The following is an 18205-nucleotide window of genomic DNA, read 5'->3' on the forward strand; positions in this document are numbered from 1 at the left end:
CCTCCCTCCCCTAATCAGACAGATAAAGCCGTCCTCCCCCACGAAAGGTATCGAAAGGCGGTTAACCCGTCGCCGTCAGGCAGAGCGGGAAAATCCAGCATGCCCTAACGCCCTTAACGATTTATTCTTTTCTTTCGTTTTTGTAGGTAATTGCCTCCCAATAAAGCTAACCAGTCGGCCTGCATTACTTACAGCTGAACGAGATCTCGGTGATACAGAGTAACAACGGGTTACCGAGCCACTCGGTGGCCGCAGGCAAATACGCGGGATTGTTCGGCTCCGTGTACGCTGCCGGCGCCGGATTCCCACTGGACAAGCAGCCAATGGCGGCGTCCAGCAACGGGCCGTCGCTGCTCGACGGCAAATCCTCCATTCCATCCGGATCCATGCTCTTCCAGACACCGTCGCCCTCCCACTCGCCCGGCACGCCAGGCTCCAACGGGAGCAATCAGAACAGCGCCAACGTGTCCTCGTGGACGGGTGACGCTCTTCAGCACCACTTCGACCGAGAACCGCCCGCCAGGTCGGAAGGGAACTCGACACCGCCATCCGCTCGACTTCCGCCACCCCCCGCGGCCAGGGGTGAGGGACTGGCCACGTGAACCTCGTTAAACACCACCGATAACGAATACCCTTCTTTCTCGAGGCTTCACGTTTTCGGCGATTGAACTCCGTCCTGGCTGTTACAGACGAGACATAAGTAGAGAGAGAGAGATAGAGAAAGAGAGAAAGAGAGAGAGAGAGAGAGAAGAGTAAGGAAAGAGGAAAGGGAAACGTTGACGAAGGAGCCGGAGGCAGTAGTAGTGTTGGTTTTCAGTGCATTTCGCGAGCCCAAAGACTCGGGAACCGAACGTCCGACGACATATCCTTCTTGATCCCCCCAGAGCCAGAGCAGATACCATGTTCCTATTGTCACACTAGTCTTAAACGCGTTCGAGAGAGGATCTCTCTCTCCCCCCCCTTCGCCCCCTCCCCAGAGCAAGAGATGGTCGGTCTGTTCGCCGTATCTGTACCCTTGTTTCTGGCCAATGTGGTCCGTTTTCGGAACTCTCCTCCCTCCCCACCCCCGCGACACGTGCTTTCGCACGAGGTACCGGCGGATGTGACGCCTAGACTGAGCCCCCCTTTCGCACGGCCGCAAGACACGTGGCGCCACAACGCCGGCCCTCCATAACTCTGACCGTCCATGCGCGACAGTGATGGTCACCTCACTCCTAGGTATATCGTACATTATTATTATTATTATAATTAATTAATTATTATTATTATTATTATTATTACTATTATTATTCTTCTTCTTATTCTTATTCTTATTATTATTATTATTATTTGGACGGAGTATACCGTGTGATCGGATAATCTCGAACCTCTCTCCGCGTTCTCGGGCGCGATATTTATATACTTTCGGCAGCGGTATGCGTGTATCGTTTGTAAGATGTTTGATGCCGCTTTTAAAAATTTACACCTCGGGTCCGACCACTTTTGGCATTTAACTACTTGGCATTTGTCTCCGCGTCGTCATTGATGAGAACGAGAAGAACGTTTTTCGAGGTAAATACGATCGTACACGTTATATTTCGTACACGAGAGGTATAAATATATACATATATATATATAAATAAATAAAGAAAGAAAGAGAGAGAGAAAGAGAGAAAAAAGAAAGAAAGAAAGGTGATGACATATATATATATATATATATATTATATTGATGGCGAAGGGTGAATGGCGCGAATTGTATGCACGTGCGTCGCTTTCTTTTTTTTTTTTTTTCGTTTTTTCTCCAAGAAGAAGGTGGTTTTTTAGATGTTTTTCAAGCGGGCCCGGCAGCGCCCTCGCTGTGATATGAGAGGAGCAGCCTGCAATCATTTAAACCAATGTACTTATACTTTGTATCATAGTATTATTATTTACACTCGATGTACAGCACGAACCGTGTCCCGTCGTTATTTTATACGGAAAGACAGCCAACGTCTATTTGTGTTCCCCGATATACCCATCGATCTCGTGTCTCTTCCTAGATCGAATCCTCGATTCGTTTTCAAATGCATCGTTGTTCGTTTAACTCTCGATGCGATGTTAATCCGACGTGTATGCATGTTGTGTATGGAGTGGAGGAAATTTTTCTTTCTTCTGTTTCTTTTATGTTTCTTTCTTCCGTTTATTTTATTTTTTAATACTAAATTTTCCTTCCTTATAAAAGAGAAATCGACTTCCCTCGCGTTTGTTTCTAAATTACGATCAATGTAGAATTTGTTTTCCGATCGCGAAAATCTTCGAATTTTACGGAAATTTTTATATCTCGTGTATAAAACATCGTATAAAAATGCGCATTTATTGATTTTCAAATAGTAAATTCAACCGAATAAATAAAATTCGATGAATCGTACGATAAACTGAAGCGAGGGGAGTCATTGTATGACGTAAAATCATTCGTTTAAAGATTTATTCGTTATTATCAATTAATGGAAATCGAAATCAAAAATAATCACGGGTTCGAATACGATAATAATATCCGTTATTATCGATTTTATACAAATTTTATTCTTAAGGAGTAACAAATGAATAATATCTCGAAGGAATAATTTGAATCGCATTATCGTTGTCGCGCGTTTGAGAATCTGAGAATAACGTTGATTGAAGGTGCATGCATCGTGGACTGTGCAATCGATCACATTCGTTCATACTCGAAAAAGTAATACTCTCGTGTAATAATGGCTTTCCTGTATGTTCTCACGTTTAATCATGAAATGCGAAACGAAAGGTAAATAAATAAATAAATAAATAACTGAATAAATAAATAGAAATAAATAAAAATAATAATAGGCGAGATACGATACGCATGTGTAAAAAGAAAACGTGTAAAAAGTAACAGATAGCAGCATACGTGTGTCCAGTAAGCACTTTACCGTAATTTATCTAATTTTTAACTTTAGCTTAGGGGTAACTTCTAAAGAGCTCCGTCGATTCGAGGACTCTAATGCGAAAAATGACAGAAACCACGGTGTTTTCGATCTCGACGGTGGCTTTGTGTCAATCAAAAAATGTCGAAAAAAAAAGGATTCATCTTAACGATCGAAGACATCAGATATATAAATTTAATTGATAACGAAATCTGTTTCGATTTAATCAAAATATAGAAATTGGAAATAATATCGATAGTTGTAATTTAAAAATTAATTTTTATTTTGAAATAAAAGGTAATGAAGAATTATATAAAAAAAAATTCATATCCATATCATTCAAGTTTTCGATATTGAAAAATAGGATCGATACGATTGTATCGATGGATTGAAAAGAAACAAATAGTAGTATCCGATGTCTTCAATCGTAAGAAATAAAGTGAACAATTTTGTACGACGAGTGTGCAAAATAGATAGCTCAAAGTGATGTACACATCGAATAAAGGGTACGAATATTTTTAAGCATTCGTACATACGTCTTAAAAATACATCGTACGAGAATAAAGTTTGATCACAATAGTGATTCAAGAGAAATTGAATCCACACCAATAGCGGTATTTCTTTTTTTACGAATCGATTCATCGAGATGCATATCGACAAACATATTGTTATATCTGTGCGACGGTTATCCGTTCATTTTGTAAAAGTAAACCAGAACTGAAACAGGAACAATAAGGGAAAAAAAAAAGACAAAACAAAAAAAAAAAAAAATAGTTGCGACAATTACAATCTTTTAAAGAGGTGGAACAGTTCGATTTTTGATTCAGCCAAGGGATGAAATGAAAAGAAAAATAGAAAAATGGGAGAGAGAGTAAAGAAATTGAAATTGTAAATCCGAGGTATATAAAAAAAAAAAAAAAAAAAAAAGGAAAGAGAGAAAAAAATAAGAGAAAAGGAAGAAAAAGAAGTGATGCATCCAATGCTAGGAGAGAGCGTTCGAGAGTCTAAAAGGTAGTTTTTAGAAAAGGAAAAAGAAAAAAAGAAAAAAAAAGAAAAAAGAAAAAGAAAAAAAAATCAAAAGTTTCCTCCAAGAACGACGATCGTATACATATATGTATGCGTGTATATAAATACTGTTGTAAATAACAAACATGCGATTAAGTATAATGGCGAACGATGTCGGGATAGAGAAATCGATGTAAATCGTTAGTGTGCTATTAAAAAAAAAAAAAAATGTTTCGTAAGTTAAGTGGAACGTTTACACGTTCGAAAAGCGCGGGTTTTCGCGCTCATGCGCAATGATCGTTTTTAACTATAGAATAGACGAAAAAGATGGGAAAGGGAGCACGGAAAGGCTGGCAGCTATTCCCCGATTGCAAGTCCTGTGAAGTTGTCCAAAACAAAGTATTGCTTGTACGATCTTAGGTTTTTCTGTACATATTGTATAATCTATGTATAAACATGATTCTTGCTAGTTGCGAAACCTGTCTCATTGTAGTTAAATTACGTTACGGATCATTATATCTATATCACTTCAACAATAAACAATTATTATGAGGACTATTTGTATTGGCTGTTTTCATTTTCGTTCTGATAAATGAATATATTATATTAATTTATTCCGTTAAATGTAATTTTCATTTGAATTATACGAATATTCTTGAAACATATGATTAATCTTATCATAGGTTTAAATTAAGAAATTAAAAAAAGTGTGTCTTTCATTGTTCTGTAATTCTAATCTCGATCGAATATGTTAAATCACGCGATATCCGAGATGTTATAATTTTGCAATAATCTCCACTCAGAGATGATTTATTAATTTTAACAATAAATGACATCATATAATGATTTTTAAATTTTTAAATTTATATTTTAGTAATATAATAATTTATAATACGTATATAAAATATATATAAAATTGAATATTAAATAAATTCTGTTAAGATTTTTAATCAATAAGTTGAATAACGATGCAATAAAACTAATCAGAAATCGAGCGCATAAATTCGTAGAGATAATTATAGACAAGAAAAGCAAATAGTGAAAGAAGGATAGAGATAAGTTAAAAATTGTACATTGAGCGCCATCTCTGGAGTGCCGTAGATACTACAGACAAAGAGAACAAACGGTGGAAAAATGACAGAGATATAATAAAATTTAGTTACTGGCGCCATCTCTCGAGTATTTTTAGATTCACGAATGTTTTCAGTACTCGAGAGATGGCGCTAGTAGTCGCTTTTATTCTATTTCCATCTTTCTCGCATTATTTGCTTTCCTTGTCAATTCTGTTTCATTTGCGGCACACTAGAGATGGCGCTGATTTCAATATTTTTATGCTATTTCCATCCTTCTTTTATTATTTACTTTCCTTGTTTCTTTCAATTTACACGTTATGACATACGCGTTCAAAATTAATATTAATTTGTAATTAATCATTATTTAACTTATCGATTAAAAATCTTAATGAATTCTAGCTCTTATTTTCATCATAAATATATATATTTTAGTAATTTAAAATTAATATTATATCATAATAAGTGTATAAAATTTACTTTCTGTATTCTTAAAGTTTAATTAATATTTTATAGTTTCGATTCATCTGTTTCAGATTAATACCATTAGAAAGTAATTCATTTATTCCAAAAAATGACTTATCATTTACAGATAACATATTGACGCAGCAACTTTCCATCTGTCCATAATAATGATAAAATATAACCATACTAGCAAATAAAATAAAATACGAATAAATAAATTTTAAACATTTGTGAATAAAATATATTTTTTTAAACATAAAATTCGTAAATGCAATTTTAATTTATAAAATTGAATATGTATACCTTTTATATTTTTGGAGAATAAAATTAAAAGTATATTTTTATAGTACCGATTTTCAATTTATAATTAAAATATTCTAAATATTATAGGAAAAATGATTATAAAATAATCAATCTATTTTGTATATCATCTAGGATAATAATTCTGCATATTCTAACTCTGCATATGTTAATTCTGCATCTATAGATCTATTTCATTTGATAATTTTTACGTTAAAATTACGATATCGTCTGAAGGTATAATAAGCACACAATATAAAGCATTTATCTTTTGAGTTTAAATTAGAATATGATGTACAAAGTACGAAATCTTGCCACAAAAAAGACATGGCAAAATGGTGGCAAAATAAAATAAATCGAATGGTTTAATCAAATTTTAATCAAATCTTCTCAAATTATTGCTCATTATGTATATTTAAAAGATGAATATCAATGATATAGACGATATATTTTAAAATCAACGATTGCAATTAAATTTAGACAAAAAATTTACATTAGAAATGAACAATGGCAAAATATTAGTATCAAACTATTTCATCATAAGTTATAAGTTATATATTTTTAAATTATCAAATTCTCAAATATTTTTTCAGGAAACATTAGAAGAAAGAATGCGTGAAACAAAGATATGTGATAATATAAATATCATAAATATATGATATATGATATGTTTATGGGTTATAAATCTACAAAAAAAGGAGTAATAAACAATTACGTGAAATGAAATAACGAAATGATTTGAATCTTATCCCTAGATTTAACTCAATCCAGAAACAAGAGAAATGTCATTCCTTATTGTTTACTCTTCTTTTTCTTTCCTTTCACGAATACATTGATTCAATCAAAAGTACAATAAATTAATACCTTAGATCTCTCCAACTCGAGCTATTCGAGGATAAAACGACACGACTTTGATCGGAATAATCATACAGAAAGGATATTTCAATTCGAATGTCGATAAAACCTTTCGTATTATTTAAATTCGTACGAGCTCGAGAATGAAACGATTCGACAAGCGAAGACAAGAGGTTTTCCCGTTCCATCGCGATTCAGAACGCTTGAATAACCCGAACGACGACATTAAAGACCCGTTTCGACGCGATATATAAAAGCCCGCCAATTTCGAAAGCGCGCGCGCGCGCCCAGCGACCCTTTTGACCGACGGTTCTCCTACCATTTCGTGATTGACAGTCGTATCGCGATTGGAAAGTTTCGAAAGAGCGATCGAGGGAACGATCGCGAGTGCGTGCGTGCAACTGTTTGTTGAACCGGAACCGTACGTGTTGTCGCCCGTGATCCCGACTTCCACTCATGCTTAAAATTATCCAATTTCTCTATTATCGTTGTATAACCAGAGTACGTGCGTGCAGCGGGAATGCTTATTATTTGCCACACCTTTGCCAGCCAGAAGAAAATACTTTAACGATCGCGGCGGACCGCCGCATCGACGTTTCGTTTTAAAAACTTGGCGTAACGACGCTCGTGCATCGACCTGTCGTTCCATCATCGATCTTTGCAACTGGATGCTGAACGATGCCAACGTTGATTTATTTGCCAACGGAAACGAAGAACGATCACTTTGACGAGCTCCCTTTGATAGAGTTCGATACTTTCCTTCGTCGAGGAAGGAACAACGTTTATGCAAGATGGATAAAAGTGGAGAGATTACAGTTGTTATTATTATAAATTAATCGAAATTTTAATTTTTGGATTCTCTTGGATGTGGAGATTAAAAAAAAATATTTGGTCCACGTTCTTGACATCGTTATCTGAGAGAAATTCGTGAACCAATCATCGTGATAATGTGAGCGTTCTCTCGAAAGATAAATATCTCCTTGTGTATTTTTCTCATCAATTAAATATAAAGTTCAACGATCGCGACAGGTGAAAATAGATATCCTTTAAGGGGAATTTGTTGGGGAAGCTCGAATTAGCTTCGGCAGGATATATAATAAAGGTAGACAATACAAAGAATTCGGTAAGAGGATCTATTTTGGAACGATGACGGCGTAGTAAACTGTCTCAAACAATCTATCTCCGTCAGGGGCGGCGATTTACATACAACAAGGCACCGCAATGATTGCTTTCAGAATACATTAGCTCGTGTGCTCTGGATACAAGGGAACAGGCAAACAAAGTACAATCGAACCTGGACCGTGTACCAGCGGCGAAGACATATCGAAGGAGTAACAATCGAATTCAAATCGTCGTCGTCGTCTTCGTCGTCGTCGTCGTCGCGGGGTTCAATTGCTGGGGTCCGGTTGGAAACAGCGCAAGGCTTTCAGGATCGGTTTTCTTGCGCAATGTTTTACTACAAAGCGGCATCACACGCCTGTTATACATAGATAAATTTCCCCTTTGAGGTTGTAACCAAGTCGATTTCGGTTCAATTTGTTGGAATTTAAATTTACTTCCTTTGTACACGTTAGTGGTCAGCGCAAAAGAAGTGGAATTTTCATTCGATAAGAGAACAACACGCTGCCAATACAAGGCAATACTTGGAAAACGACTTTAAGATATCCATATTTAAAATACGATAAAAAAAAAAAACGTAAACTTTCACGTTCGATTTCACGATTCGAACTCAATATCGAATAAAACGCGAGGAAAAGAAATTTTAATCTCGACCTTTTCAATCGGGATGAAAGACGAAAGCGAAGAACAAATAGCTCCATATTTAAAATACAATAAACTCTCACGAATTGAGCGAGTTATTATTCGATAAAAGAAATTTTAATTTTAACTTTCATTGTTACCCCTACGCGGCTAATCAGAGAACACGATGTTCCAACAAACAAATCAAGTGAATCAAATAACCACAACGTAGCCTGGCTCACACATCCACGAAATAATTCTACGTTGCATCGGGTTACATAAGTATTACTACGTGTCTACGTAAGTACGCGTGACTAAGTTTCCGCAGCCGTAGATTAAGCCTTGAACGGTCCCGGCCTATCGCGGGGCCTATTAGAATTACTTTCAAGCACCCATTGTGATCCCCTCGTTTCCATAGATTGCCGGCACAAAAGAAATATAGCGTAGGACACGGCCGATAGGGGCCTTCGGCTATTGCCACACACGTGGCTGATAACCCGTACGATCTTCAGCCGAGGCAAAGACGCTGTAATTGCACGGGCTCCGCATTTTTCCACCCACAGAGGAACACCCCAGCTCTGTCCTATCTTCGTCCCTTATTCTATAGCAATCTCCCTCTCTCTCTCGCGTCATCCTCTCCACTCGCTATATTTCGCCTCGTTATCGGTATCTGGCCGAGCTTGGACCAACTTGGAAACTCTGCTTTCGCGGTTCATTCATTCCTGCAGCCTTTGTTGGAGGGACAGGAGAGGGCTGCTCTCCGTTCATTGATGTATATACGAATCGGTTTCGATATGTACTTGATCGTTGCTCGATCGATCGAGATGAAGCTTCATTGTATTTGGGATGATTAAGTTTTTCTCTTCTAGAAGAGGGAGATTTAAAGATTCTTTTTTAGAAATTTGGAAATTGAAAGTGCCAATTTGGCGTAAAGGAAGTATATGTCAAAGATTTTTCTAAATCAATCCAACAAATCGTGTAAGAAAACAGTAGCTCGAAAACCCCTCCATTTGTCCGCGCTCGATACACGAAATCCTCGAACTGCTTCGAACTGTTTAACCTCTCCTCGATTGATAAATTACCTGAACAGCCGAGGGGACAGGATGGCTCGCGTCTCCCTCTCTCTCCCGCAAGATTCACGAAGCGATATTAAACGATAAAGCCGTTGCTGAAATTTACGAGTCACGAAAAGTATAAAACAGCGTGTCACTATAAAACCGGGAGGCATTATTACCGATAAAACGTCCTCCGTCACCGGGGCCAGGCCGAATCGTGAGTCGAATCCTGGTAATCGAAGCAATTTTCTCGTCTAAACGGATACAAATAGTAGCAGCGATAATGCAGCGACACGATTGTGTGTATCGGATGGTGCCTTCATGATTTAAGGGACGTGGAAGTTACGTGGTGAACAGGTAACGGGTGTTTTACGGTAATATTATACGATCTTTTGCTCGGCCGTGCTTACTTCCACGACATTATAACGCGGCATTGTATCTTCGATCGGTGGAAACAGTCTTCCTTCGAGTGACCGCCACCATTTTCGACGATCCTCCAGTATAAAAAGACATCCTTCCGAATCCTTGTTTTCTTCACTTTCTGCAAAAATTCTTAAGAACTAAACTGTTCAAGTGATTTCATTACATTGCTCGTTTAAATCTATTATCGCGAAAGATCCACAACTCGAAAATTTTTCCAAATTCCACGGCAATTATCGAAACACATTCGTCATATCTTCTAAGCATTTTATATATATATGTAATATAATCTCTTGAATCGAATCTCTCAAGTTATCGGCTACACAACGGAGGCTCGAAAAGGCATTCGCAATTATTATTAGCAATTTTCCTTATCGAAATCTACCCCCTCCCGCAATAATCGCGACTCGTGCGATGTATGAACGTTATACCGAGCAAAAAGCAACGATTGGGTGAGGAGAAGTGGGGAAAGTCTGTGAAAGGGATTGTAAAAGCGCGTGTAACCTGTAATCTCTGTAGCCTTCGAATGGATCGTTCGAAAAGAATGGAACGAGGTACGCACATGTACACAAGCATGGACGAAATTTCCATAATTAGTAGGTGGCAAAGGTACAACTATTAGCACGCGAAAGTTGGCAAGTTGGTAACTGATTTGCATGGAAACCGTGGTCCATGGCTCGTATCAACACGGGTCCGTCCTACTTTCGTTATTACTTCATCAGAGAGTGTATTTTCTTCTGCCGAATGAGAAGAGAAATTAATTCCGTGTAACCGTTGTTGTTGTTGTTGTTCGTTGGGGGAGAGGGACACGCATGATCGGTCGATTTATGCAGGGAGAGGGAGGGGGCAGGGCAATTTATGCGGGAAGGGAGGGAAGAGATCGAAAATAATGATCGATATATATATAAATTTGCCTCTCGTCCGATATATTCGATCGTTATATTCATTTTCCGGAATTTATATTGGACTAATTTGGCCTGGTTAACGATCCTAAAGTGCGGGAAATCGGGGTGTCGAGAAATTGGAACGTGTTGCCCACTCATCAGATTCTCGCAATTTTGTCTTCTTAACGGCCCTCGGATGACACGAAACAAATTTTATGTCGATCTACCGTCCGATATTTTCGCGTTAAAAGTATCAGGCTCGGAGTTTTATCTCGATTTTTACGAGGTTGATGCAACGTGATCGCCGATACGTTACGTGGTTCGAGAGGAGGTTCGAAAAAATTACCTCTTAGATGATAAATATTTTCGTCATTTTAATTGCATTTTAATTCCAATTTTTATTCCAATTATCTCGAAATTTTCCTAACCGGTATTGTAAATATGATAAATATAATGAATTTAATAAATCGCGTTATTTTTAACTTTCCCCCGGTCAAGCATTAAAATTTTAACACATCTTTCAATAATTTGTTTCTTAAAATTAAATTCTATATTTTATTCGTCAATCTTTTAAGTATAATTACAAATTTCCAATTTTTTTACTAAATTTAAATCCGAAATACATTTGTTTAAAAAAAACATCATTATCCAAATTGTTAAAGAGGCTCCCCCGTTTGGCGATCGACTAGTTATCGCGTTTATGGAATATGATTTAGAGAGGAGGAACGCCCAATGGAAATTATAGCATCTTGGGTTTCCATAATGCCGAGATTTGCCGCTTCTGGAGCCACCTAATCCAACTGCATGCAAGAAGATCCTCTTATCTTGAGGACACGTTCCCTCGCAGAGTAAGACGATTATCTTCGAAACCTCGCGTGAAGGGATATCCCCTTGATGAAATTCGAAGAACCACGCGATGTTATTTGCACCCCACTGCTATTTTGCCCGCTGCACATTTTTTAATTACCCTTAAGCCTACGTATCTCGATGATCGCTGACACGATCCCTGCTAGAACGAAATTCTCGAATATCGAACAAGACGAATGGAAGATGAAATAATGCTCGGCCATGAAAGAAGATTTTGAGTCTAGAGATTTTCTAATGACCAATAGAAAAAGAAAAAAATTGATAATGGAATTATTGACAAGGGTAGAAAATGTCTTTGGAATAATTTTGGGCAAATTTAAAATTAAATTTCCCTAACCGCATCTTCCTTTACTTCCTTCTTCCTTAATGAAAGTATGTTTCCCTTTGTTTTATATATTCCGTCTTCTTTTCTTTCCTTCGAATCATTTTCGTAATCTCTTTAATTTCGGTGCGTCTTATTTTTATCGTGTTGTCTTCATCGATCACTCTTTCGTTACACGATAACATGAAAAATGTTATTGAAAACATTGAAAGCAAGCTCGATAAATCATTAGAATATTTCTAAGTAATTATATTTAATTCTTTCTCACGTTCTACCGTATAACAACTCGTGGATGGATGATCCATCAACGAGTGCGTGTACGTCAGAGTTATTACGTGTTTTTCGTAAGTATCTATCATTGGCGAAAATGGGCGGAAGATTGCAGGTGCGTGGAAACCGTAACATCGAAAATCATACCCGCTTGGAGAAGATTGCGTATGAAGTGAAGTCGAAGCTAAGTTTTTTTCGTCGATTTTTGGCCGAAACGAATAGTCGGGATACGGGTGTTCAAGGTGAACCGGCCGCCACCTGTTCCATTATAATTTTGACTCGGTAATCCGTGGATCTATTCCACGTGGACCAATAACATCCATCGTGAAACGCAATCGAAAAACAGGTATCGGATCGTCGAACGGTGGTCGAGCCATTTTCTATGATGTTGGAAAAAAGAACAATCGTTGGATGAATCCAGGTTGAAAAATACTCGAGAATTAATTAGAAGATGGAATTGTTGGACAATATCGATGGATGTGAAAAATTTCCAACCGGAAAGAAAATTCTACGTAATATACTCGATTTTTCTATATCGAGGAGTGAAGATGTAATCACGTAACTAACATCTTTTTTTTTATTTCAAGAAGAAGGAAGATACAGAAAAATTTGCCGATGTTAAATCCTTAAATATTCGTTCAAGGTTCCACACACTAAGTGAAATTTGAAGCTGAAGTTTGTACACACGTTCCACCCTCGTCAGAACCAGTCACCGAATCAGATCGTTTTACCGGTGAGAAATTATTTTCCGGGCCCGAGTATCGATCCGCGGATTTAATTGCACAGGAGCAGGGTATCTTACGGTTTATAGCAGAAGGTTAGATTCTGATCCTCCATAATCCCTCTTCAAACTGGTAACCCGAGATGTTTCAGTATTATGAGGGGAGGTTTCTTGGACATCGGAGAACCCTTTCAAATTTACATTTGTTTACTTATACGTGTATCTAGGGGGCTATCCTATCGATTGCAAAGATCAGCAAGTCACAGGCTAAATTATGCATACGAAAAAGAAACACGCGGAAGATTATATAGAAAAGAAGGAAAGAAGGAAAGAAAAAAAATAAACGGTCTGATTGATGCGAAATTATGCACACATTTGATGCAAAAATTGCATGCAAATTAAATACACGTAAAGGAGTATACGGCTTTATCGATCCCTTTTAGTTTCTTTAATCTTTAATCGAATATTTAACTCGTTCGAATATTCCACAATTTCGCGACTGTGTATTATATTTGCAACTCTGCCCAAACGCAAACAATAATATCCTATCAGTTGCAACTCTCCCCCAACGACCCCGCACCAACATGATAGTTTGAACATCGCATCCATGCGGGCCGGATCCATGCAACAATCAAAGGACCAAGAGTTTCAGCTTCGATTCGAACTCGAAGTTTCGAATCAGAGGTCACGAGCTGCATATTTACCATTGTAAACTAAGATATTATAAATAATTAACGGTTAATCCATACTTTGGACATATAAATAAAGATCAGGAAAAATATATTATTTATAGAAAAGAATATTTAAACCACCATCTCTCTAAACTATCCAACTTTCGAAACTGATACATTCCTGACGAACTACCGTGAATACAAAATCTCGACGTCATCGAACGTCATCTCTCGCCTTAATCTTCAGAGAGAGAGAGAGAGATTTGATTTACAATCTTCTCTCGCATCGATTCATCAACGGTGGCGGCAACCACCGATGGCAGGTGCAGCGACTGTAGAGAACAGACGTTCTCCTCGCCACGGAATTGTGCTGAATTCGTGGCGGCAAGACGACGGGGCACGAGTGATTTGCATCGAACTAGCAATTCAGGGAGGAGCGAGCATAACGGTTAGCCACTCGACGCCGCTTGGTCACCGGTAATTAACAGGCTCTGTGAACCACGTATGAATCGAGTGGCCGCGCGCGACATGCCTCCGAGGCTGTGTCAAGATGTTCTCTCCCAGTCGGCCTTTCTTGCGCCCTCTGCTCCCTGCCATTTCGTCCACGATTAATTGTCACGGAAACGTTGTTGTTGTTTCCTCCTCTGAATACCTCTGGTACTATAGCTATCTTTGCCTCCCTCTAGTTATGACAAATTTTTGGATCGAATTTTATGTATGTAACGCGGTTGATCGTTAGATTTATGAGACTGTTTATTTCGTATATCGCTAAAAGAAACTTCCTTGCCTACAAAACACATCTCAAACAACTGTTCGCGTCGAAGAAGGCGCAACAGGATCCATAGAATCGTTGCAACAGCGTATCATTTGCGGCAAGTTGAGGAAGAAGAAGAAGAAGAAGAAGATGGCGTCGAGAAGCTTATATAAATTGCCTTGCCATTTCCAATTTCAAACAAATGTCCTCGTTGCTCGCCAGTTTCTGAAACGGAACGCGATTCCACCCGATACTAAGCGCTATCTTCTCGCGGCACCCAGTATTGTGTTCCTCCCCGTGCGAAATCCATTCGCTTTTTGTTAGAGGAGATTCCGTGTGGAGGCGGAGAGAAGAGTTGGTCGGAGAGAACGGCGACGACAGCGTTCTATTTAATTAAGTTTGCATTGTATCGAAGCGCATGGCTGCAGGAAAAGATCGTTATCGAACTTTCGCGAGATATGACGCTGCGGCTGGCCCACCATACTTATCAGAGCCGATCTGCCGTAGCAAATGAACGGTCGCGTTCGAACGCTCACTCCTAACGAGATCGAGAGCTTCCAACTCCGCGTTCCTCCTCCCTCTCTTTTTCTTCTTCTTCTTCCTCGTTCCTATCAGTGTCCTCGTTCCAAAGGACGAAACGTCTTTTCACACGCAGAAATCCCTCCCTCTATTGCATTCGTGGGAATAGCCTCGAGTCGAACACCAACGACATCTGTATGGCGCGCGGGTATAATTAACGTTCACTTCGAAGCGACATCTGACGTTGTGTTAGGGACTCTCGTTTTCTGGAACAAATGTCCCTTGCGTGCCTCCACGTATAGATATATTGGAGCGATAGATAGGAAACGGCGACGATGAATCTCTGTTACTGACGATAACATTGACGGAATTGGAGAAGAATTGTTTGTGGGATCCAGTATCTAGATAATGAAAACGAGTGTTTCACGAGGAATATGATTAAAATCTATATTTCTAAAATCTATATAGGATTCGAAACGAATGAAACAGGAAAAATCGGATGCGGAATTGAAAAAATTGATTTCTAGATTCGAGAAACGTGCTGCCCGATCACGTGCATATATTAAAAAGGCTGTCGCAGTACGTGTCGCATTTTCAGCGGCGAGTTATTAGCCCGAAGCATCACGTGCATCGCGTTAAACGCGTGGGTCGGATTATTTGCGTTCGTAGAAAAGGTGTATCGTAAAAAAGTAAACTGTTTCACAATGAAACCGTTGTAAAATATCCGAGGAAATATGCGATGTTTGTTTCTCCACGGTGGCACATCCGTTTGAAAAATCTTTATCACGGGTAATTAAAGCTGGTCGTGTGGTGCCAGACGTGTACGAAAATTTTTATATCGCGGACTAATTGAAACAAGGATCGGGTAATCTGTGGAAAAATGGAAAACTTCTCGTAAACCGCTTTTAATAATCCCTTCAACCATTATGAAGTAAACTTATGCGAAGAATAATATTTCAAGTATAAATCTCGCCAAAGTTTCCCGCGTTTTAAAGATAGCAGATGGTAAGGGAAAGTTTTATCGTTCGAGGATGCGAGAAGGAAATTCAAGTTTTAAAGACTATTTATTCGTTATGTATAAGTTCGCTGATATACTGATAATATTATTTTGAGAAGAGTTAATTCAACGTTTATGAATAATTTGATGTATAAAGAACCAAAGACTAAGGATGTATTAAAAATATTTTTACAGCTGTTTTGGAAAATTTTAAAAAACCTGTATCGATATTAATGAATTAATATTGGCAGAAATAAATAAAAAAAAAAATATATCAATCGTACATCAAAAATTTTCTTTTTACTTCTCATCCCCATTGATTTTGATTTTGATATCGTTCATTGTACAGTGTTAAAAATTCGCAAACAAGATAAATGTTCGTTATTTTCGTGCGTATAATTTATGATGATACATGCAGTCAGTTTGCGATATTAAATGTTTCGTCAATTGTATTTCTGTAAAATGCAAATGTCCGTTGTCAAATGCATTTTACACACCGAGCACACGTTGAACAAAAAATTAAACGCGGAAGTGTTGCGCCGAATTTTCTCATTGTAACATTTATGAATTGGATTTATTTTGCAGAAATGCAAGGACGGTCGTTATATTCTTTATTATGCAAAACTTTATTCAGATAATATTTGGAAGGGAAGATTGTGGATGGATTCGATTTTAACTCTGTTTTCCATTAACATTATATCCGTAAATATAATTACAATGGCGAAAGAATAATAGGACTTTTCTTCGTTTAGTTATTTGATACGTTTCCCTCGTCTGACAAATATCAAGTTTGAAATTCAACGTGACGAAAGAAGACGAAGCGTGAAAGATGGTATTTTTCTGTTTTGTTAAAAAAAAATTATAAACAAAAGAATTTTAAACATTGACTTTTAAATTGAAATTTTGTACAAAAATTAAAAAATATATATATTTTAATGATATTTTAATAATTTCGCCCTATCGAAAATTTTATCTTATTAATATCAAAATAGCTATCGTCCACTGCATTTGTATGCAAATAACTTTTACTTCATTCGAAATAACCACATGATAAATATACTTTTGACACAAGATGTCGATAATTCACGGATTAGGCGAGCCACGATTATTATCGATCATGTTAAATCCGGATTACAACAATATTATATCTATGATTATCGGAGCAAGCATAAAGGATCCATCGATTCGTAATTAAATCAGAGATGGAGATCATTGATAATAAAATTCAAGTACGTAGTCAAGTAAGAAATGCATCTAAATCATTAATTTATCAAAAATCGAATACAACGATAAACACCGATTATATTTTAAATTTATATTCTTATACGAGTTTGATTCGAAAACGTATCTGACGTACATTTAAGCAAAATTATCGTTATTAACGTTATTACATTTGACATTTTTCTTTTTTTTTTCAAACTCTCTTTGATCTCCGTTTTGAAAATAAATTTTCTTACAATTTAAACCGAAACGAGAAACCCCCAATCGTTTAACTGACATACCATTTTAAATAATTTCCTGGATGCTCCAGAATGATAAAACCTAACTACCATACACGTCGTTCACTTAATAATAATAATTCGGTTAACGAAAGAAAATTGCTCGAGTTATTATTATTCGTACAATAGAATTAGTACAAAGGCAAACGTACAAATTTGTTTCCATTCGGCAGTAAGCACAGTAGCTTGCAAAGATCGTCGTAGCTTGTCACATCGTCATAACTGTACGGTTAAATGCCTTTTCATGGCAGTAATGAAATTCTCGAAAGATTAATTCGAAAAATTTTCATGCGTCACGCGATTTAACGAGGATCCAGCAACATATGTTTCAGTTTCGGGTGTACGTACGTATGTACACTCCGTGCAACCACGTGTATTTTATCTACGACTCGAATCGTAAAAAAATACGCTCTAATGAGCCGGTCAGCATCGTTAAACTGGCCCTTTAAAGATTCAGCGATGATAAATCATCGTGATTACGTGTCAAGATATCAGTCTCCCTTTTTCATCCCCGGCAATCGTCGATAAATACAAATTAAAAGGACATCATCTTCGTATCGCGATGTTATTAATTAGGATATTTATACCATCGAATACTTTTTTTGTGAATTTTATCTATGTATCGAATAATTTCTATATTTTATTAATCTCGTGCAATAAAGATTTAGAAAAAACGATTATTTTCAAAATTGATCACTTAATCGGTGAAAAATTATTATTTTAGTCATCCACCCTTTATTTAACGCTTTTTCAGTCGAATCATTTCGGTTGGCCACGTTTCTGACGATGTATACAAAATTTAGCATCTACAATTCAGGTATAAATCGCAACTGATTCAACTTGATTGTAATGCAAATTCAGTGTTATATTCAATGTTTTTGTTAATATTCA

The 18205-nt window shown here is 37.3% G+C and overlaps 1 protein-coding gene across 6 annotated transcripts in view; it reads left to right on the forward strand.

The window, feature by feature from the left end:
* Positions 1-4463, forward strand: part of LOC107994173 (homeotic protein spalt-major) — a 76166-nt gene extending 71703 nt beyond the window's left edge. For 3 of the 6 annotated variants that reach the window (XM_062076341.1, XM_062076340.1, XM_017050959.3), the window contains one exon: positions 195-4463. In XM_062076341.1, the coding sequence (XP_061932325.1) occupies positions 195-602 (408 nt within the window). In that variant the 3' untranslated portion in view covers positions 603-4463. Of the gene's footprint in view, positions 1-146 lie in introns of all 6 variants that reach the window. The other 3 variants (XM_062076342.1, XM_062076344.1, XM_062076343.1) reach the window with 2 other exon arrangements.
* Positions 4464-18205: the final 13742 nt, after the last annotated feature.

Source organism: Apis cerana, linkage group LG6 (assembly GCF_029169275.1).
Source record: "Apis cerana isolate GH-2021 linkage group LG6, AcerK_1.0, whole genome shotgun sequence".
NCBI lineage: Eukaryota > Metazoa > Arthropoda > Insecta > Hymenoptera > Apidae > Apis > Apis cerana.